The following is a 22736-nucleotide window of genomic DNA, read 5'->3' as shown; positions in this document are numbered from 1 at the left end:
ACACTTTCTTGCTAATGGCATTAAAGGTGATGTCCTGCCACGGGGAAAGAAATCACGCTGTCTTTCCTCCGAGATGTTCTTCCTGCTCTTTCAAGCCTAATGAACCCAATTAGTGTGGAAACAAGGCTGCTGGAGTTTCCTCAGCGCTGGCCTGTCATCTCACTCGTGCAGCAAGCAAGCAGAGGGACTTTAAAACGTCAGCGGTGGAGGAGTCGGGATGGAAGAAAATAGAGCCTACACCCCGTCAATAAAAAGGAAGCCTGTGGTTATGACTAAAGAAAGACTATCTGGCCTCCCCTGGGATTCACAGACCTGCATTCATTATCTCGGCCGGCCACGAGGAGGCTGAGTCACGAGAGCTTTTATCAAAGCTCAGTGAAGTATTAACAAAAGAGAAGCTGTCTGCTCACCTATTGGTTATTGGTGGGGGTTGGGGGGGTGCAACAATTGGAGACCTACTATAGGAATGACAAGAACAAAGTGGATAGCTGGGAGAAAGTTCCTCCAGCAGAAAGAGCATTGATTCTTGTTTGGAGGTGGATGCTGAACACTTCGGGGCAAGGCTACATGTCACAGTGATGCTATTGCTAAGCTAAATGGACGTTAGTATTGGGACAGAATAAAATTGTTCAATTCAGTCCCTTTGAAACAGGTGAAAATAAAATCATCTGTTCTTTCAGTTTGGCTTAACAAATGTTTTGGAAAGACTGCATCATTGCAAAGACCTCACTAGGATGGCAGCACTGCAACAAGTCATTTTGTAAAATATCTTCCCTCCTATATATTCCGTTATCAACTCGGAACGGTGTTTTTCAAAAAAAAGGAGGCTGTTAGAAACCACAGTAACTCAGTCTCAAAGTGGCAAACAACATAAAGATACAACACAGAGTCGCCAAGTGTAAGTTGCCAATGTGCTGCTGAATCATGAACTACAGAGTGACAAGCCTGCTGTTATATCTGCAGAAGGGTAACCAACTGCATATTAATTACTGTGCATTTAGAGCAGGATGTGGTAAAAGCTCCTGCAGGTGTAAGGTGTTGATATCCCAATACGTTTGTCCACAATACTGACGGCTAAAAGTGAGGTTCTGTGGATTCACTTAAATCAGTCACTTTGATTAAGAGGTCTGCTAAATTTTATAAAACTTGTTTCAATATATTTGTTTTATATATTTACTTCAATATATTTATGAAGTTTTGTTGACGGTAAACTTAAACTTAAAAAACACTTAAACCACTCATTGCTCCCTGGCAGCTCAACCCAGTTTCATTACATTTCACCCACATACTTTTATATTATGTATAAATAAAAGAGCTCATGCCCATTCCATTTAGGAATTCCCATGGTAACACTTGCTTTGAAGGCCTGTGATTGGTTAGCGGCTACTCCGCACCCTGAATCTCTTTGCAATGTCAGTGTTGCCAAGGCCAATACTACACTAACAATTAATAGATTACACACTGTTTTGCCCCAGTGGCCACTGTGAGGATGTGTTTGATGACGAAGCAGAGCGGGCTTATTATTGTTATTATCCCTCTCCATGAGAAACGAGATACTCTTCCACACACACACACACACACACACACACACAAATACACAGACAGTGAACAGCTCTGGGAGGCTGCTGTGATCGATACAGCGACTATTACAGTCCACTCCATAAGCAAGCAAACAGAGGAGGAGAAATGGAGGATGATGGGGTTGTTTCTGAAAGGAAAATGGGACAATTTGTCCTCCTTTAAACAGGCAGGGAGGCAGCCTGGCTGATTATAAGGCTATTCACTCTTTTAAGTTGCTCAAATGTAGGTCACTACAACACAGAAACAGGCCAGTGTTTCTGCTGTAGAACGCAGTGGGGGGATCAAAAGGTGACGCATCCAAAGAGGACACATTCCTCCACCATTCCACTATGGTCTTAATTAAACATGTTCCAGCCAATAGAACCCATGCTAACTGGTACTGTAGCTCCACAAAGTGTCTTTATATACACTTTATGCATTTATTTTTAAACAAGTGATAGTTGAATAGAGCTTGGATAAGAATATGTTTGTCTTATTTGTTTTATTGGATTTCTATGAAATTTGCTGTACACACAGCCAGGGAACCCTGCTAATCAGAGAAAAAACATGGACCAAAAGTCAGAAAATAAGAAGCTCCGGTGTTCATCCACGGGTGGAGCACACAAACCCCCAACAGCATTTTCATCTCTCCACAGACACAACAACTCAAACGCAGACATAAATATTCATCGTGTGGGGAGAGAGTCTCACAGCAGCACAGGGGCTCTGCCCAAACACTGTCAGCTCAACTTTCACTGTTAGTTAATGGAGAAAAAATTGGGTCTTCAGAAGCCAAAGTCAAATAAGAGCGAGGAAAACTCTGACGCTAACTCCAGCAGTGGTCCGACATGGTGTAAACGGGCTATGTTGCATGTTGCCCAGCCCCGATCCTGCGATCACTCTCTAAACTCATTTCCACAAAGTGCTTTAAAAGGATTATGAAATAACAATTATAAAATAAGTGACTTCATACGGTTCCATTCTTCATATTAGTTAATGCACAGCCAAAAGGGCCTCGCACGTCTGATTTGGATCACAGCCCATTTATTTGAAGCAGAATTAATGCACGCCCAAATTACTAATTTGTCGCTCTGAAAGCTGCCTATTTAAAACATAAGGCTCATTTAAGCAGCGTTTTTTCAATCTGTTTAAAGGCTTTCAACACGCATTAGAAAAATGACAGGAGATGATATTTAGTTGGAATTCAAATTAAAGGGGCTCCTGTCAAGGACAAGGTAATTTCCCATGTTTGATGCAGTATGTGCATATGGTTAAAGTTTCATAACATAAAGTTTGCTTCCATATGTGGAACCAAGGCTGCAGATCAGGCTGTTTCAAATGTGTGATGTCACAAAAAACATTTACATAACTTATCTATCCATATGGTCTTGATCTTGTTTACCCATTCAGGCTGAAGTTATAAGGAATGTTTCTTACTGTTTTTTTTTAATGAGGCCTAAAGGAGCACTATGTAGTATTTCTAGCTTAAAATCACAGCTTCTAAATGATTGTAAAGTTCCACAGAGCAGTTATAATGAGAATACAGCCACTGTTGCAGCTACACTGGATCCTCTGCTGGTTTACTGCACTAAGCAACTTCTGAATCACGGGGTGGAGGACTCTCACGAGAAATGGGTAACACTTAACGGCACATAGCTCACAGGTGGATGGTTGCCTAGCTACAAGAAGAATCTCGCTCTGTATTCCCGGTACAGACATTATATGGCAGAGAGAACAAGGAGGAGAAAGAGAGAGAGAGAGAGAGAGAGAGAGAGAGAGAGAGAGAGAGAGAGAGAGAGAGAGAGAGAGAGAGAGTGAGAATGAGCAGCCGTAAAAGAGTTTATACAGTTAATACTGGACTAAATTTACACAGTAGAGTGAGCTGAAACAGACATGAGGACACACGTTGGAGCAGTAAGTATCTGTTTCACATATTTCCTGTGTTGCGTTGCTAGTTAGTGATAGTTTTGTTGACGGAAGTGTTAGAATCAGTTTTTGAGAGCAGTGAGCCAGGGTTTGCAGCAGCTAACTTTAACCGGATTAGCTCACTTTTTCGCGTTAGACATTGATTCTGGTAATAAGTGCTTTTCGCCGGTTACTATGTGGATTAAATGACTGAAGTTACACTGTGTGTCGGTGGAACCCAAGCTTTGTTGAGGACAGTGTTATAATCTGGTTTTGAGAGTTGCTGATGAACGATGAATGCCTGCTTACTTTAGCTGGATTAGCTCAGTTTTTAGCATTGGACATAAGTCTAGTAATTGTTGCGTTACTGTCAGTTGCTGTGGTTACACCGGCTGTGGTTACCACCAAAGTTACACTTTATGGTTGTAATAACACTTTTGTAAACATCACTCAATAAGTGAGTGAGTAAAGGAGAGACAGAGGGAGAGAGGTGTGTGTTTGTCTGTGAGAGAGAGACAGGAAGAGTGTGTGCGAGTCGTGTTTAAATGAGAGAGCCGATCATGTTTAAGTGAGAGAGCGAGCAAGCGAGGGAGAGAGAGATGTGTGTGAGACTTAATTTCAGAACAATCCTGTAAATGTGAATTACACTCCGCAGCAGGTAGGTGGTAGCAGCCTTAAAAGGTACAGCATGTTTAGTTTAAAGTGATAAATAGAGCCATGAATATGAACCCAAACAGATGTTGCTAAAGGACATTAGAGAGATAAAATATATAGATACAAGGGAAATTCAGCCTCAGATAATAAGCAATATAAAAAACTGATTATAAGCCCAATGTCTTTCATTTTTTTTGACCAATCAGAATTAAGATCACAGACCCCTGAGTAACCGATCCAGTGTCTGTCCCAAAATATCCAAACATCCACCAGTATCACAGGCCTTCATGCCCGTCCGCTGAGTTACACCCAGTGCCCTCTATCCTGTGGCATTCAGAGAAGATTCAACCTTCAAAGCTAATAAACACAATGTGATCAGCTCTTCCACAAAAGCAACACTGTCAGTTCAGCCACACAGCGCTTTACCATCTGTGACATGTAGATCAGCGACAGCAACGAGCGCCAGAGAAAGATGCCCTGGTGCCAGGGCGATGGAAAATCATAAGCTAATGATGAATGATTAACTGCATGGCGCTTACGGATCCATTTTGCACGTCGGCTCATCTCGGCAGCTCAAAGTGCTAAACGCGAGCAGAAAACGAGACGGCTGGAACGAGCGCAGTCATGTAGCACAACATTAGTGTCAGAGTACACACAAATCTGGAGTTGCAAAACTGCAGACTAGCTAATAACAAGCTGCTTGGAATTGGCGGGATGACTAGAACACACAGCTGCTCTGTTCTGCTCTTCTACTGCCATGACATGGGAATGCATGAATAACTGAGGAGGTGTGTATATTGTGGTGGCACTGAATATGTGAGGGGCATGCTCAGTGGCTACAAATTTACTAGTTTGGGGTTATTCCTTGTGTAGGAGTTAACTGTTGTGTATGTGTCAGACTTGGTGTGTGGTGATTTACATGGGAGGAGCAGTTGTTTAGTTAGACATGCCACCGGGGGACCAAGATTGATGTGCCAAAATGCAATATGTGTGTGTATGTGTGTGTGTGTGTGTATGAACTGCAATGCTGTCACCATTGCCCTTAAAACTCACCCTCCTGCAGACAGCTTTGGTGACAGTCACACGCTGCTTTCTGTACATGTAGACACACACACAAACACACGTGCACACACACACACATACATGCATACACACACAGTTGCCAGGTGACTGTTGACCTCTACAACTCTGATTGATATTGTACTACATTAACCTCCTGGCCATGAGATGTCAGGACGCTGGGGTGGAAGAAGCCTGCTGGTCCCTCATCTCTGTCCACTCCAAACCACATCAACAACACAAAAATATCTCCCGTCGCCCCAGAGGATAGTGTGACAGTGACAGAGAAACTGTAAAATACAAACAATACAGTCAATTTTACAATAAAAAAAACAAAAAACGAGTCTTCTCATTTTCTGAAAAATAAATAAAAATCACAATATTATGAGCAAACTAAATGTGGCAGTTTACTTCTCCGATTCCTCGTGTTTTTTAACTTTACTCTTTACATAAAATGTTATTTAATTCTCGAAGAGTATCACCGGACTCCTGTTGAGGACTGCTGACTAATTTTTGCTTCAGAGCAGCAGCTGCCCAAGGGGAGTGTGTGTGTGGGGTCAGAGGAACCTCATTAGTGTCCAAGAGCATACGCAGATTACACACACCTGGTGAGTACTCCTCTCTTTCTCCCTCCAGCAAGAAATGCAGCTATGTGCCTTGAGTGGACAGTTCTTTCCTTTTAATCTGACCATCTGGGGCAGTGGAGCAGGCAGTAACCCCCCCACCCCAAAAAAATAAATAAATAGGTGCTCCATTGTGGTCAGCGAGAGCAAATATTAAAAATATTCTACTGAAGGGTCACTTTGTGGAGGACTTAGTTTCAGCTGCAGACCACCTTCGCCTCCAACTCTCTGCATTCAACATACACACACACACACAGGTGTCTTTCACACATTCCTCCTTCAGAACAAAAAGAAATCTCTCAGCTTCCCTCCAGAACTCCTCATGAGCTGCTCGAGTCAGAGGTCCACTTTAATGTGTTCGCCATCTAGTGGCAAGTTTCCCATTCGCATAGACTTCTCCAAAGTATACAGCTCATATTTCCACACGGTTAGTTTGTTAACGAGAAACTACAGCCTGGAACAGTTTTATTGTGAAGGAAACTCTAAATCCATACAGAGTAAATGTCTGTAACACCAGAATTGCCACACAATGCGCTTTGTGTAAATGAGCGAAAAATGATAGTGTTCCAGTTGGGTGGAGGGAATTTATTACAGAGTGTACGTCAATAAAAGTGGAAGATACTGATTCAAAATCAGTAAAACACCCTATCAGCCATGTATGCGGTCATAGTTACCGCCTTAAAAATAACAAATATTAAACATCAGCTCACTCCTGTCAAATAAAGAGAATAAATGTAGGTGTAAATATTTACTGAAAATGTACTCAGATGTCTTTCGGGAACAACTTCAATTCCTGTTTGTCTTGAAAGTTACACTTATTAGTGTAATATTATATTTATGAATCATGAAGTATCTGTTTAAAAATGGCAGTTAATAAACTGCATCAGTTTGGAATGATTAATAATTCAAATAATAATTATAATAATTAATAATATTAATATTTTTAAAAAATGTTAAAAAGCACTCCCATAAACAAAGTGTAAATGACTCAGTCAGGGTTTTTTTTTTTTTGCTGCCTAATCCCATGGAAAAGGAGCTCTTCTGACTGTGCTCCCCTTTTCATGTAATAAGGGGAAACATTAGAATTGTAGCATCCCCTCACCCCTCAAGGTGAGAGTTCACAGACAGGGTTTAGCCATTAAAAACAGACACAACAAGAGCAGAGAAAATAAAAAAACAGGCCAAAAATAAGCTGAGGATTAAGACAACCAAGCCAAAACTGCAAAAATGAAAGCTTCAGTGACCCCCTTCTCGCTGCTGCATGCTCAGAAGTGGGGGTGGGGTGGGGGTTGTGGCGAGATGAGACATACCTTAGTCAGCCTTGGCTCTGAGGTTGTGTGTGTGTGGTCCTTCTGATGTGGCAGAGGTTTTCTGGAGTTGGAGGAATAGAGAATAGAGTAGCCGGTCACTGCTAGTTTGAGCTCTCCACTCCACTCTGCTGACTTTATTACTGCACACATCACTCCGGCCAGCCATTACAGGCCGCTCCCTTGGGTCCAGTAACACACAAACAGGACCACTCCATGTGCAACATTGTCATTTCTCCACATGGAGCCTGACAACTAGCTTCTTCAATCTCTCTCTCTCTCTCTGTTTTCACCGTCTCTCTTTCTCTCACACATTGACACTCAATTCTCTCTCTCTCTCTCTCTCTCTCTCTCTCTCTCTCTTTCTCTCTCTCTCTCTCTCTCTCTCTCTCTCTCTCACACACACACACACACACACACAGTCCTTACAGTCCCTCTCTCAAACAGACTACTATCGTGATTTTTCCTCTACAGTCTGTCATTCATCCTTCAAAAATACCTAATAATCACAGCTGATTTAAATGTATTAAATTGTATTTAATTTATTCAAATTTCTTCAAGATTTAATATTCTTATTTCAGTCACATTTTGATGGAAATGAAAGAGTTAAATACTTACAATTCCACCATTTCTTCATCATCATCATCATCATCATCATAAGAATAATTATATATTATATTATTTTAGTATCCAGTAAAACACTGCTAATCTCCCATTGGTTAAGGACAGTCAAATGAAACAATCAGGAATTGATTTAAAACAGGCAGAATTCGGTTATTAAATCTAATATTAAAGATCTTCTGGAATTTCTAGATTCATCATTGACAGTAATCTAACTATGGTTTAACTAAGGAATTCTTACAAGTGATAAACAATACCAGCTCTTCAGAGATTCTCTACTGAAAGATTCACCATAAACATAGGCCATAGAGCACACATTACACTAATATGACAGATATAAAATGTATTCAAACAAAACCTACAGAATACATCCTGCAAAAACATTTGGAACAAATGACAGAATTCCTACAAAACTGAGTTGAGATCTGGACCAAAAATCGTGCCTGAATTCTTCTTGTGTTCATGTCATTTTTTTACATCATGTTGGGTGTGTAATGTCCTTAAGCCATAGCTCTAGTAATTATAGTCCAACACTGCTCTTTTTCCATTTTATTTATTTATTACTTTACCTCTTTCCTGGCCACACACACACACACACACACACATAACAAAACATTGCTCTTCACTGTATCTCAGCACTGTGTGCGTGTATGATGCAGCTGGGGTGTAATGTTCAGGCTCCCATGCTGTTCATTAAAAAAAAGAAATGATACTTAGAATGCTACAGCTGCAATGAGCATGGACACTGTGCCTGAGATGTTTAACACAGCTTTCTAAGGCATTAAAAAAACGCTGACATCATCAGAGCAGCAGTCAACAAGGAACTAATTAAAAATCCTGCAAATGAAAAAAAAGCTGACTTGATTTCATAACAACTTACTAAACCTTCAAATCAGCAGAAAATGTATGTCAACACGAGCCGTGTCCTCCATAGCACAGTAGGAGGCAACAACCACAACAACGAAAAATGTGTTACAACAATCAATCATTTTATCTGCCTTTTAATGAGATGTTCTGCAAAACATCTGCAAAAGTATTCAGAGTTCCCCTTATCCTAGTCGTGACAGGCCAAATTTGGTCAATCAAAAAAGAAAAATAGTATTTTAGTGCTATGCTAATGCTAAGCTAAAGCCAATTCACAACTTTGAAAATTTGATTCTTTAGTTAAGCAAAAAGAGCTAAGGAGCTAACACTGAGAACTCAATAATCATTCACATACATTCCTCAGATACATCCCCAAAACTTCCCTGAGGCCATTCAAACCACAACCAGGGTGCTCATTAACAGTGAGCAGACCTATTGATGAACTTTTACACTCAATATAAATTACTACTCTTGCTACGCACCTTGTAGCTAAGGCTGCAGGCACTCAATGTATATAACATGTTTTTAATCTAAATTCACTTCAGGGGGTGGAGTGCAGTTCAAATATCTGTCTTCTAATAAACTAAAACAAAAATAATGATAATACATTTGATAGCAACCACTAGCATCCTAGTACAGAGCTAGACTAAAGGTCTGTCCCAAAATCTAGTGAGCTGCCTAAGTAGGCACTGACTACTCAAACAGCTGTTTAAGTATGCAGCATTCTAACTGTTGTCTGTCCTCATGAGGCAGACCATTGAGAAGTTCTATTTAGAGAGTGATTGCGTTACGGCTTGTTCCCACCCACAGCATGCAACCGGTGTTCACTTACCGGCAGCTAGCAGCAGCTAACTTCACCTCAGCGTTTCAGCACAGTGGATTCTATTCTTCCAGTTTTTAGTCAAGATTTTAATTATATATGCTGTGGGAGAACAGCGAAATAGACATAGTTGTGCTGGCTTTGCATCATGAGGTTGCATTTGCTACTGAGGAACGGGTTGATGCTACCTTAAAATTTGTCCATATTTTTGGATAGACCCTAAATCTAAAGATTTGGTCACCAAACTTATCTCGCCTACAGATCCCCAGGGTAAGTGAAAAACTGTGTGCATGTTTTACAGACAAACTGGCTCTTTAAAACACTGCAGGAATCAAGTCACCATGGACGACCAACTGAAAGAGTCAAGTAAGGATCCTGAAAAGGCCATTTCCTAAGCTCTATCCTAAAATACTAAATCAGAAAACTCTACCGACAAAAATCTAAGGCTCTTGCCTTTATTGAGTCCAAAGCCAGATATTTCCTTCTACCTAAAATCTCAGAGGCCAGAGAAGGATCCATCACAAGTTGAAAGAGTGTCAGAACAGATTTATGTCCGTGGGTATCCTTGGCGTTTCTTAAAGCAGGCTGATAACAACAGTGGGGTACGGGAGTTGCCAGAAAAGAACCAGATGTGACAGAGTGGACATATATTACTCTCAAAGAACCCACAGCTCGTGGGACTTAAAAAGACATCCCCTGTTTGAAGAGGAGTGTAACAATTGAAGTCAGCAGGTAGGAACAATGTATGTTTTGTAAAATGTTTTGACAACATATTAATGCTTTTTTTAATATATGACAGCATCAGTGTATCTCTGTTTTCACTAGTATCGCCATGAACAATTTACAAGTTGCCATGACCACCAGAATATGAGCAACTGGTAGATACTATATATTAGAACTATAAAGGTCTGTTAAACACATAATAAAACAGTCCAAGATACATGTCTGGGTAACAGAGATAGACCACATCCAAGGACAGACAAACCCAGGGCAACTTCTTTACAACACAAATATGGAGCCGTTAGGAAGGAGTTGCAAATGAGAAAATGGTGGAAAAACAAGGTACTACAACAAATAGAGCAGAGTCATGGAGTTCTGTCACAGCATATTCCCCATCATGAGGATTCTGTGACAAGAACATCAAGAGTTTTTATCGTGTAGGAGGAATGCAAGGGTAAATGAATGATGGCCTTGGGCACTGTGGCGCAAACCTCCACCGCAATTTTCCTGAAGCAGCATCTGTTGATTCAGAGTGTTCTACCGGTGCTTGAATTATTCACCGTCGACACTGGGCTGTTTGTTAGTCAGATGTTCTGGGCTTTGATTTGTCACCTCCACAACGTATTTCCACAGCGCCATATTGGATTGTGAGAGACCATTGAGCGAAAAACTCTGCAGCAGCTGGACAGACTAACTACAGTTACAAGCTCAAACAACTGCAAGAAGTAGTACATATGGCACTGATTACAGAGATAAAAGATATATACACTTGTCTTTCTTGTAGATTAAAGCTAAGTCTAATTCCTGTGCCAAAGTTGAGAGGAGCAGCCATTTGCATTGGCTTTATAAGGCAGGTAAAGTCTTCCTGATGTCCTAAATGAGAAGGCTTCATTTGTCAACCTGGATAAAAGGGGAGCCGTGAGCTGGGCACACTAGCACAGCCTCCAGAACGCTGCACACTTCAAAGAAAACACGCAACCAGCTCATGAAAGTTAGACCCAGCATTAGCATCCCATCAATATTTATGCCTTTTCTGCCGCTGTCTTTATTTGCGCACAAATGCAGGCAAGTGCCTAGCTCATGCTCAACACAAACGGGCAGCAAGCACAACTGAGACACTTTACAGAAATCTGCGGGTTACGTATGAGTGACTGCAGAACACAAACAACTGCAATCCAGTCATACATGGCTTCCATATTCAAGCATAGGTTTGAAACGCTTGTATGCTTCAGCAGACAGAATCTGCTGCTCATAGATAGAGTACATTACCATTCTGATAGAGCAGATGATGAGGATGCGATTGCAACAAGGCTGCACCTTATCACCATCTTTCTTTTAAGTTTCCCCTCAGCCCTCTTATTAACTCCTTGAGTGGCAGTACAGGAGGGAAGCAAACACTGGGCACACCAGAGACTTAGCTGAGGCGATGTGGAGGTCAAAGCTTGAGTTCATGCCTCAGGCCTAATCAGCGTTCTCCATCTGTCAAGCCTCCAGTACTCCATCACGGGCAGGGTCTCCACCCCAAGGGTAAGTACCATATACCCGAGGAGCCCCATATTGGTTTGTCCATTGCTTTGAAGCATGTGTCTTAAAAACACAAAGGACAGTGTTGCTTGGACAAGGGATCAAATACAGTCACTTCTTTGAGCAAAGTTTGTTTACGTGAAAATAAGTTCTGACATCCCCTTGAGAAGCAAACAAGTATATCCTCTTTTTGCAAAAACAGCTCAGGCAAGGCACACACATATAATTTGTGACAACACTTTTTCACTCACCTTTTCCAAACTCTGGAGCAATGCCCTCTAAATTTTGAGTGATGTTTTTCTTTTTTCTTTTCTTTTTTTTCAGATGTGTGAGCTAGTAATGCTTTCTCAGAACTCAGCAAACACAGAGACAAAAACAAACAAGACTTGCCCTTGATTTTAATACAGTTATTCCAGATGATATACTTTATTTGGTGCAGTAAATTTACATTAATCAGTCAATGACTTGAACGAATATACACTAGAGCTAGAGAGGTTTTGACATTATTCCAAAGATCGAACTAGTACAAATATTCTGCGTTATGTCGAGGTATTGTAGAACTAGGTGGTATTAATAATAACGCAGCACTAATATTCCTTGAAAAGGTAAGGCCAATTCTTGACAATATGTATTGTGAGAAAAATTAATATTGTTACAGTGCTTAAAAATCACAGTATTGTTATTCCTCGTACTTATTCCTGTATCTTATTTTTCTCCAGAATCCTGCAGTTAACCACTTAACAGTTTAAACTTTAAACAGGTCTCAGCAGTGAGAAGTGTGCTATATATTTTTTGGGTCCCCTCAGATTTTTCGGTTTTAATACAGGTGCAGCTCAAAAAATTAAAATATCATCAAAAAGTGAATTTATTTCAGTAATTCAATTCAAAAACTGAAACTCATACATTATATAGATTCATTACAAACAAAGTGATCTATTTCAAGAATTTATTTCTTTTAATGTGGATGATTATGTCTTACAGCCAATGAAAACCCAAAAGTCATTATCTCAGAAAATTAGAATAACACCCTCCTGCTGTATCCAAGCAGATTAATGGAAAGTTGAGTGGAAGGAAAAAGTGTGGTAGAAAAAGGTGACCAAGCAACAGGAAAAACCACAGCCTTGAAAGGATTGTCAAGTAAAGGACACTCAAAAATGTGGGGGAGATTCACAAGGAGTGGACTGCTGCTGGAGTCAGTGCTATAAGGGCCACCACACACAGATGTATCCAGGACATGGGCCACAGCTGTCGCATTCCTTGTGTCAAGCCACTCTTGACCCAGAGACAAGGGCAGAAGCATCTTACCTGGACCAAGGAGAAAAAGGACTGAATTGTTGCTCAGTGCTACACAGTCTTGTTTTCAGATGATGCATTTCATTTGGAAATCAAGGTCCCAGAGTCTGGAGGAAGAGTGCAGAGACACACAATCCAAGCTGCTTGAGTCTAGTGTGAGGTTTCCACAATCAGTGATGGTTTTTTGGAGCCATGTCATCTGTTGGTGTTGGTCCACTAGTCCTGCCTTCTACCAGGAAATTTTAGAGCACTTCATGCTTCCCTCTGGTGACAAGTTTTATGGAGATGCAAATTTCATATTCCAGCAGGAATTGGCATCTGTCCACACTGCCAAAAAGTACCAACACCTGGTTTAATATCCACATTATCACTGCGCTTGCTTGGCCAGTAAACTAGCCTGACCTAAACCCTATAGAGAATCTATGGGGTATTGTCAAGAGAAAGATGAGAGACACCAGGCTGCTATCAAAGCAACCTGGGCTTCCATAACACCTCAGTAGTGCCACAGGCTGATCGCCTCCGTGTCACACCGCATTGATGCAGGAATTAATTCAAAAGGCGCCCCAAACAAGTATTGAGTGCATATACTGTACACTTTTCAGTAGGTCAACATTTTTAAGTTGGTCTTACATAATATTCTAATGATTTTCATTGGCTGTAAGACTTAGATCAATCTGTTTTTAATGCATATTTATAATGAGCTTCACTTTTTGAATTGAATTACGGAAATAAATGAACTTTTTAATGATATTCTAATTTATTGAGATGCACCCGTAAATGTACATTTTATATAAAAACGTACCTTAGAAATGAATGGTAAAATGTTCCAGATGTTCCAATTCTAGCTGCCATCACTCCTTTCAACACTTGCCACACACAGAAACACACACACACTTACATACACTTGCATACTCTTTTAGCTCTTTTTAAGGATTATGCGTAGTCAAAACATTTAAAAAAATATCAGTATCAAATAATAATAATATCCACCAAGCCAGGTTTGGCCCTGTTAAGGTGGCACTTGTCCATGAAAGTGCAAAAAATAATGGTGCCCTCATTTTCCATTACTGACTTTCAAAATAGGAGCCTCACTTGTCTATGTGTGTATTATAGGGTCAAAATTGGTTTTGATTGCTATGACCAGCCTGCCTCTTTGATTGCAGGTTGGGACAACAAGAACACAGACCAAAGAGTGTGTGGCTATTCTGAGTGTAATGCACAAGATAAAAGGTTTTCACAAAGGACTACTGTCCTGCTGCAGATATGAAAGACTTTTGCAGTAATGAAGCTTGCATACAGTGTGTCAGATTCTGAGAGTTTCAGAGGGGGAAAAATAGCCTTTCATCCTTCAGCATTGGAAAACAAGGTTATAATAATAAGGAGTTGCTTCACATGATCAGAGGCAGTCATTATTTTCGGCAGAATGCTAAAAATGAATCAAATTGTACCTGGATTTCATTTCCCAAGGCCAGAATGTGTTATTATCATTGTGCAGTGAGGTCGCACATTCTTCACTGTTGTGTGCTGAGGAAAAAAAATGCTTGATTCTGACAACAGTTTTAATAAAAAAAAGAGAGAAAAAACACAACCAAGAGATTAAATACATCAAGTTTCCCATCATGTTCAGCTCATACACCGTGTTACCGATGATGAAACAAAGTGCAGAACACTGTTGAACATACCAAGGAATCAATCAGTTGAAGGACACAAAGTAAAGGTCTCCTCTACGCACCGAAGAAGCAGAACTCCATTACTTGTAAGTGTACATTCTCCTTCCAGATGTTAAAATGTGCACAGAAGCTTAAATGCCATTCTAAAGTATAAGAGACAGACACATCCATCTGTGTTAGTGATTTTTTTTTTATTAAATATGCTGCTCGACTGTGCAGAACAGTGCTCACTAATTTTGATTCATCATTTGGGTTTGAGTAAATAAAGCTCCAGCAGCGCACCAGCTATCACTTATCTATTTCATCATATATCAGCAGTGCCAGCTAATGATGGTCAATGTTCATTCGAGCGTACAAATGGTGCCAAACTGTTATAAGGGGATGCTGAGCCCAGTATAATTTATGAAAGGGCATAAAATCATTCATATAAGATAGTAGTCTGTATAAATTGTATACTCTGTCCCTCTCAATTACTGCATTGATTGAATTGACAGTTTCCTATAGTTCTCATTTGGTCTCAATATTTTTTAATGTCTTGGGGCCAGCCTGATTCTCATAAGAAGCTCCTGGGAATCCCAGTGGTAAGTGCGTGCAGTAAGTGAGATCAGACCTTCTTTAATAAGGGCCCTCCACCTGCTTTTTTTACTTAAATTTATATATATTTTTGATGATGAAGTGACCCTCAATTTTAATCATGTTACAGTGACAGACTAATTAACATTAAAAGTCTTGCCCAAGGTTTGCCCAATTGCTGCAGCGTGGTGTTACTGGTCAAGACATATTGATAGGTACAACGTCACAGTGTCACAGGTATCGGCCGATATATCAGCCAAGCGATATATCGACCAGCTCCTACAACAAACCATGACAGTGCTTACGAATTCCTCTTCACTGGGAAGTTTAGGCCAACATCCACAGGCACATTAATCAAATCCAGAGAGGAGCCACAGCACGAGTTTTATACTCAGGCTGCAGCATCAGCTGTCTGTGTTTTTAATGCTCTTCCTTTTATTAAAGCTGCACACTCAGCCGTCAAGGCTCTGAAAGCGGTTAATATATTTCACTGGAAGAGCCATACTGGTGCAGGGAGCCCTTTGTGTCTTAATAAAACTAACGGCCGGTGTTGTGATGGATGCGAGGAGTCGGCTGCACGCTCACGTAGGCTCTTTTAGAAATCGTGGGAGGTGGTAATGGGTAGTATTTAATAACCGAGCATAAAAGTCATCATTCGGTAAAATACAGGTTGCTCGTAATCAGGCAGGAATAAAAAAAATGAACATTGTATCAGCACAATAGCTTATTGCCGTCACCTTATATTTAATGGTTCATTAGCAGTTTCAGCCCTGGTGCCTTTATCAGACTCTTCGTTGCAATATCAAAGTCACAAATCTTGCATCTTCAATTGCACATGTTCCACAAAACATACCAGGAACCGAAGCGTGGGTTCAGCTAAGGACATGCTAAATGGACTTGAATTCCTAAGAGAAGTAGCAGAGCCAAACAACATGGCCCCAATCTGAGACCAAATATCAGTATTAGAACTCAAGTGATAAGCACTAAGTGAACTGGGGTTAAATTATTGATAAATATTGATTAAAACAACAAGTGAATCAATGCGGAGCCTCAGACCAAAACATTAACCAGCCGACACTCTGAACTGGATATTAGAGGATTATCAACATGCAGCTTGATGGTGTAATAAATCTAGCGTGAGAATACCTTGCATCACAGAATAACACAAAAACATTCCACATAAAAACAGCAGCCATTTAATCTAATATTGCACTTTTATAGTGAAAAAAAGTTAACTGCAATGGAACATCTGTGGAGCTTTTATTTAAGAGCTTCAATTAAAATCTCCTCATACTGAAACACAGAGTAAAAATATCATCTGATATCAGTATCAACCCATAATTTCATACTGATATCTCAAACGAAGACTTGCAATTGTGTCACATTAATCTTAATAAAAACTAAACCTGCTGCTTTTTTTTTTCCAAGCTCCCTATATTAGATCTCCTAATTAAAAAAAAAAAAAAAAAAAAAAAAAAAAAAAACGAGGGGAAAAAAGTGCAATATGCTGAAAAAGCTAATAAGTCCTTAACAACATCAGTGGTTTAGCGCAGAGCTTGGAGAATTGACTTCTGGCTCTCCTCATTTCCCTTTTAATCTCCCACTCTCGGCAGCTGGTAAACCCTGACACTAATATTAAAATGACAAATGCACTCAGATCGCTTCTGTGACCCTAGAGCCCACTCAAACTAGCAGCCGAGCGCTCTGAGAACAGGTAAAGCCCAGCTCTATGTCAAACCTGCTCTCAGTGTCAAGTGAAGGACAACAGAATCATATAGAAGGGGTCCTACCTGCTCTTTAACTGAGGCCAGGATGGCAGAGGTGGTCTCTGTTTCGGCTTTATCGCCATTGGAGGCATTTAGCCCCGGGCTCAGCGTGGCAGGGTTGTCCGCTTCGGTTAGTTGATCTGGAACTGGCATTTCTCAAAACCTGAAAAAGAAACACAGACACATCTATCAGCTCTGTGTGTGTGTGGGTGTGTTTGTGTGTGTGTGTGTGTGTGTTATATGTATACTGGATTAGACATTTCTTTAGTATTGAGCAAGAGCCACAAGGCTAACATAGCTAACAATTAACATACGTTTATAGTCAGTTAGGTGTTTATATACATCCACAACTCAAAGCTGCACAACTCACAATTAGCTTAATCAGGCCCTCTTTATCACATGGTAATGAGACACAGGAGCACGTTCAGTGCAAGACTCATTCAGCCAAAATGCACTACAGAGCGCCACAGGAGGTCATTCCTACCAGTGGCTACCAGACTTTATAACTCCACACTTAAAGCACGACACCTTTCACACGAACAGTAATAACAATAGAACAAATTTTTTAATTATGAGTGTAACAACTCAAATGTGCAATACTCTTACTGCTGTATGCAGTATATCTGTATTTATTATTATAGATGTGTACATATTGTAAATTTCCTTTTGTGTTAAATTTTTTATTAGAGTGTTTATTCTTTTACAACTGGTTGCTACTGTAATAATTGCAATTTCCCCCTGGGATCAATAAAGTATTTCTGATTCTGATTCGGTTTCCACGCACAGTCCAAATACACCTGCTGATAGGTCGACCTGTGAAATTATCCACGTGTGTGAGTGTGTGACTGACTCAGTGTATATGTGATGCCCAGTGATGGATTGTAGTCCTGTCCAGGGTGTGTTCCAGACCAATAATTCCAGCTAGACCCTGGACCCACCGCAACCCTGATCAGGATAAAGCCTTTACAGAGAATGAATGAATGCATGAATTATTTATTAATTAATTAATCTAGCACCAAAATCAACACTGCAGTGTGACAACTCTAAGCAGTAATAAGCATAGGTCTCCCATCTCAAAATATAAAGCACATAGACGCTCATGAAGACAGCAGTAGAATTTGAGTCTTGTCACTGTGGGAATAAACAGAAGAATAGCTCTTACAGCAGCGACAAATGTGATAACCATGTAACAGCAATAACGCTAATGTTGACCATTTCAGTGACAGTGTAATGACCCTGTGGCTCAGTGAAGAAACACTGTATCCCACGCTGTTCTGATTACAACAGCAGCAGCAGATGAGCAAGTGTCATATAGAAGGGAAACTGGGAAAACCCATGATTGATAAAACCTTCAGAGCATCTGTATCGATTAGGGACAAACTCAGAATAATAACCAAGGCATTAGCGGCTCTCCCTCCAATGAAAACACACAGAGCGTGACAAATGGTCATGGAAGAAGTCGTCGTCGCATTCAGTCACACTCGTCGGTCCGGCCTGCCAACTCCAGGCCTGCCTTAATAAAGATGACTTGCCTCATCTCGCAAGACGCCGAGCCTCCACCGAGCTTCAGAAAATCTAATTATACCTACTTACAGTGCAATTTCCCGAGTGTTTATCTAGCTCCATCTTCCCTTCACACATTAGTATGCCTGGTTATATAAGTCACCCAACAGCTTTTCAACACACCCCAGGAAAAGGCAAATTTAGCAGACTAATTCAGAAACACCAGCTCCTCCGCCAACAGACCAGCCCAACCTGACTTTCTGTGAATGACGATGAATCCTTTAAAGAGCCCAAACGATTTTTGTAAATAAGTTTTGATGCTGATGTTTTACGTACAGTAACTTGTAACAGGCTTAGGTAAACATTTACTACTCACTTCAAACAGTCCATATATGAAAATAAAGCTTTTTGTGAGGTCAAAGAAACCAACAATATTTTAAGCCTATTATAATTTAGAGTTTAGCTAAGTTCTGCCCATTCATACTTAAGTTATAAGGAGCGTTTCACCCAAACAAACACACACACACACACACACACACACACACACACACACACACACACACACATATATATATATATATATATATATATATATATATAGACAGGGGTTGGACAATGAAACTGAAACACCTGGTTTTAGACCACAATAATTTATTAGTATGGTGTAGGGCCTCCTTTTGCAGCCAATACAGCGTCAATTCGTCTTGGGAATGACATATACAAGTCCTGCACAGTGGTCAGAGGGATATTAAGCCATTCTTCTTGCAGGACAGTGGCCAGGTCACTACGTGATGCTGGTGGAGGAAAGCGTTTTTCTGACTCGCTCCTCCTCCAAAACACCCCAAAGTGGCTCAATAATATTTAGATCTGGTGACTGTGCAGGCCATGGGAGATGTTCAACTTCACACTGTAAAAAATGTCTGTGAATTTTACAGTGGAAAACTGTAAAACCATGACACTAAATGACTGTAAACTCTAAAAAGATTGAAAACAGTTTCTGTAACAGTGAAATACTGTAAATACTTTTATCAGCCAAAATACATTTTTTACATCCCTTTACTGTAAAATATACATTATTTCACTGTTAAACACACAAACCATTAGGGACGGTACAAGTGTTCAAGGACTGGGAGGAGTTGAGACTCATTAGGGAGCTCCCAGCATGCTTTGCTTCTCCATATTTTCTGTGATTTTTGTTTTTTTCTGTCTTTGAGACTTTGGGTTGCATTGGGGTGATCACTGTGTGTGTTTGTGTTTCTGTGCATATTATGTTGGGACATGTGTTGGTCAGGAAAGTTCACCATCAGCCTGTGTTCCACGTGTGGCACCCAGATACCGAACATTTCTTTAGTCCTTTCAGCAATATCTCCTTTTAAGGGCTGAATACAGGATGCAGTTTGGCTATATCTAAATACGACTATATCTCAGTCTCCTTTCTCTAATTTGTCACACAATTTACATGTTAATTTTATAGCAAAACAATGTTTCTTTGTTATTTTTATGTAAATAAGATGATTTTTTACAGTGTATATCTGTTTTTTTAACAGAAATGTACTGTAAACAAAACAGTCCTTAAATGTTAAAGTGGATATTTTTTACAGTGCACTTTCATGTTCATCAGACCAATCTTTCACCAGTCTTGCTGTGTGTATTGGTGCGTTGTCGTCGTGATACACGGCACCGCCTTCAGGATACAATGTTTGAACCATTGGATGCACATGGTCCTCCAGAATGGTTCGGTTTTCCTTGGCAGTGACGCGCCCATCTAACACAAGTATTGGGCCAAGGTAATGCCATGATATGGCAGCCCAAACCATCACTGATCCACCCCCATGCTTCACTCTGGGAATGCAACAGTCTGGGTGGTATGTTTCTTTGGGACCTCTCCACACTGTAACTCTCCCGGATGTGGGGAAAACAGTAAACCCGAACATCCCTCACAGACAGCTTCCTCTTGCGTCCACAGTTAATCCTGTTGGATGTGTTTCGTCCTTCTTGGTGGTATGCTGACATTACCCTGGATACCGTGGCTCTTGATACATCACAAAGACTTGCCGTCTTGGTCACAGATGCGCCAGCAAGACATGCCCAACAATTTGTCCTCTTGTGAACTCTGGTATGTCACCCATAATGTTGTGTGCATTGCAATATTTTGAGCAAAACTGTGCTCTTACCCTCTGCTAATTGAACCTTCACACTCTGCTCTTACTGGTGCAATGTCCACTTAATGAAGACTGGCCACCAGGCTGCTCCAATTTAGCCATGAAACCTCCCACACTAAAATGACAGGTGTCTCAGTTTCCTTCATATTTTTAATGTCTTCTGTATTCATTCATAAAACAAAGAAAAATCATTAAATGAGAAGATGCCCAAACTCAATATATATATATATATATATATTCACAAATGACAAAACAACAATAAGAAAAATATATTGTAGGGACTTTTATCACACATAGAAACGGCAGTGAGACGACAGCAGACACGACTACGGCTGATTGGGAGATGAGGCCAACGGTCACTTCCTCAGTCTGTCAACTCTCTTCCACTGGCTGTCCCGCACCGTATGACCTTCAAAAGTAAGCCGGGTTCATTGGACACGGTCAAATGATCTCATTACAAAAACACATTGCCTCAGTCCTCTGCCTGTCGTTGGGCTGAAGCCAAATGCAGCCTGATGACAGCTCAGACTAAAGAAAAAAAAGAAGAAATGAAATGTCACCAGATGGGTCTTCTGCATCAAGACAGAGGAGATGTCTTCAGAAATCTTTAGATTCCAATGAATGTGTTCTATTACCTGCTCCGTGGCATCGGTCCATGTACTACCGCCCCTAATGCCTAGTACTGGATAGAGAGAGAAGTGGGCTGTGGATCAATGGAACCCCCCCCCCCACCACCACCACCACCACCCCCCCCACACACATACACACACACGGTGTGGAGGGATAGAGCTCAATTCAACATTCTTAAGATAAGCAGGATTGGCGTTTGTGAATCAGAACTAACCATCCAACCTGTACCTGACCTCATTAACATGTATTTGAATGCAATCAAATCCCCCCCGCAGATGTTCCAACATCTAGTGAAATGCCTTCCCAGTAGAGCAACGAATATTAAAACAGCCTTCAAAGACAAACGCTCCCTTAATAGTCTTGATTTCAGAAGAAACAAAGGATGAGGAGGTGTCTGCAAACAACAGCAGATGAAATCCTGAAGAAAAAAAAAAGAAAGAAAGAAAAAAGCTGCCAGGCCTGTTTACCTTTGTATTTCACACACATGCATTATTGTAAATATGCTTGAAGTACATTACATTATCTTACTTCTTACCCCTGGGTGTTCTAGGATGGCAGCACACCTCATTACTCTCTCAGTGACTTGTACTTGTGCTTGTAAAGGTAAAATGGCTGTTGGGCAGTGAAATAGTGCGTTCATATCTCACAGCCCTTCTGGAATAGATTTGTCTGTTTAAACCCCAGGCTTGAAAAGCAATCAGGAGGAAAGCTGCCTTCCCAACCTCGAGCTCAGAGCTGTGCTTTAACCGAGAGGACTGCGGGACGGTCAGGGCATTTGCAAGGACTCCTGGGGAGTCAACACCAGAACAATGCTTAAAAATAATCTTCCAAACCAAATTCAGCTAACATGGCCTTTTTATGCCATCTTCAGCAGGATATAATCCAGCAATGATTACAATACTGCTGTAAGAACTTCACTTACAGAGTTGCTTTAATACCAGAGAGAAAACAATATAAGTCCCATCCACTACACACAGAACTTTAAATATGGTACAGCTACGTGTGAAACATTTGAATATTTCTGGTCGAATGACATGTTTTGTTCTTTTCCTAAGTGAAAATAACACATCCCTGACCAATAAAAAACTGACAAATAAAAAATATGTACAAATCATTTTAAAAACTTTTTAAATTTATCTCTGCACTTTTGGCAAATCAGAAACTGAACTGCTTCATTCATTCATTCATTCATTCATTCATTCAGCAACTTCTTCATCCTTTTCAGGCCACAGTGGGTTCAGAGCCCAACCACAATCATTTGGCATAAATCAGGAGCATAACCTGGCACCAGTCCACCAGAGGGCATCACACACTCACCCACTCACTTATAAATGGGAAAAACTTCACACACTCACCCAGCACACACCCACTCACACCTATGGACAGTTTCACACAGTCACTCACCCACACACAGTCACTGACTCACTCACAGCTGTGAACAGTTTCACAGACTCAAACAGTCACTCACACACTCACACCTAA

General features: G+C 40.6%; 1 protein-coding gene across 2 annotated transcripts in view; it reads right to left on the bottom strand.

The window, feature by feature from the left end:
- ctnnd2a (catenin (cadherin-associated protein), delta 2a) overlaps positions 1-22736 on the bottom strand; it is a 386140-nt gene that overhangs the window by 319941 nt on the left and 43463 nt on the right. For both annotated transcript variants that reach the window (XM_066663258.1, XM_066663348.1), the window contains exon 2: positions 16984-17122. In XM_066663258.1, coding sequence (XP_066519355.1) covers positions 16984-17112 — 129 coding nt within the window. In that variant the 5' untranslated portion in view covers positions 17113-17122. The remainder of the gene's footprint in view (positions 1-16983; positions 17123-22736) is intronic.

Source organism: Hoplias malabaricus, chromosome 1, assembly GCF_029633855.1.
Source record: "Hoplias malabaricus isolate fHopMal1 chromosome 1, fHopMal1.hap1, whole genome shotgun sequence".
NCBI lineage: Eukaryota > Metazoa > Chordata > Actinopteri > Characiformes > Erythrinidae > Hoplias > Hoplias malabaricus.
This window is presented reverse-complemented; position numbering and strand designations above follow the sequence as displayed.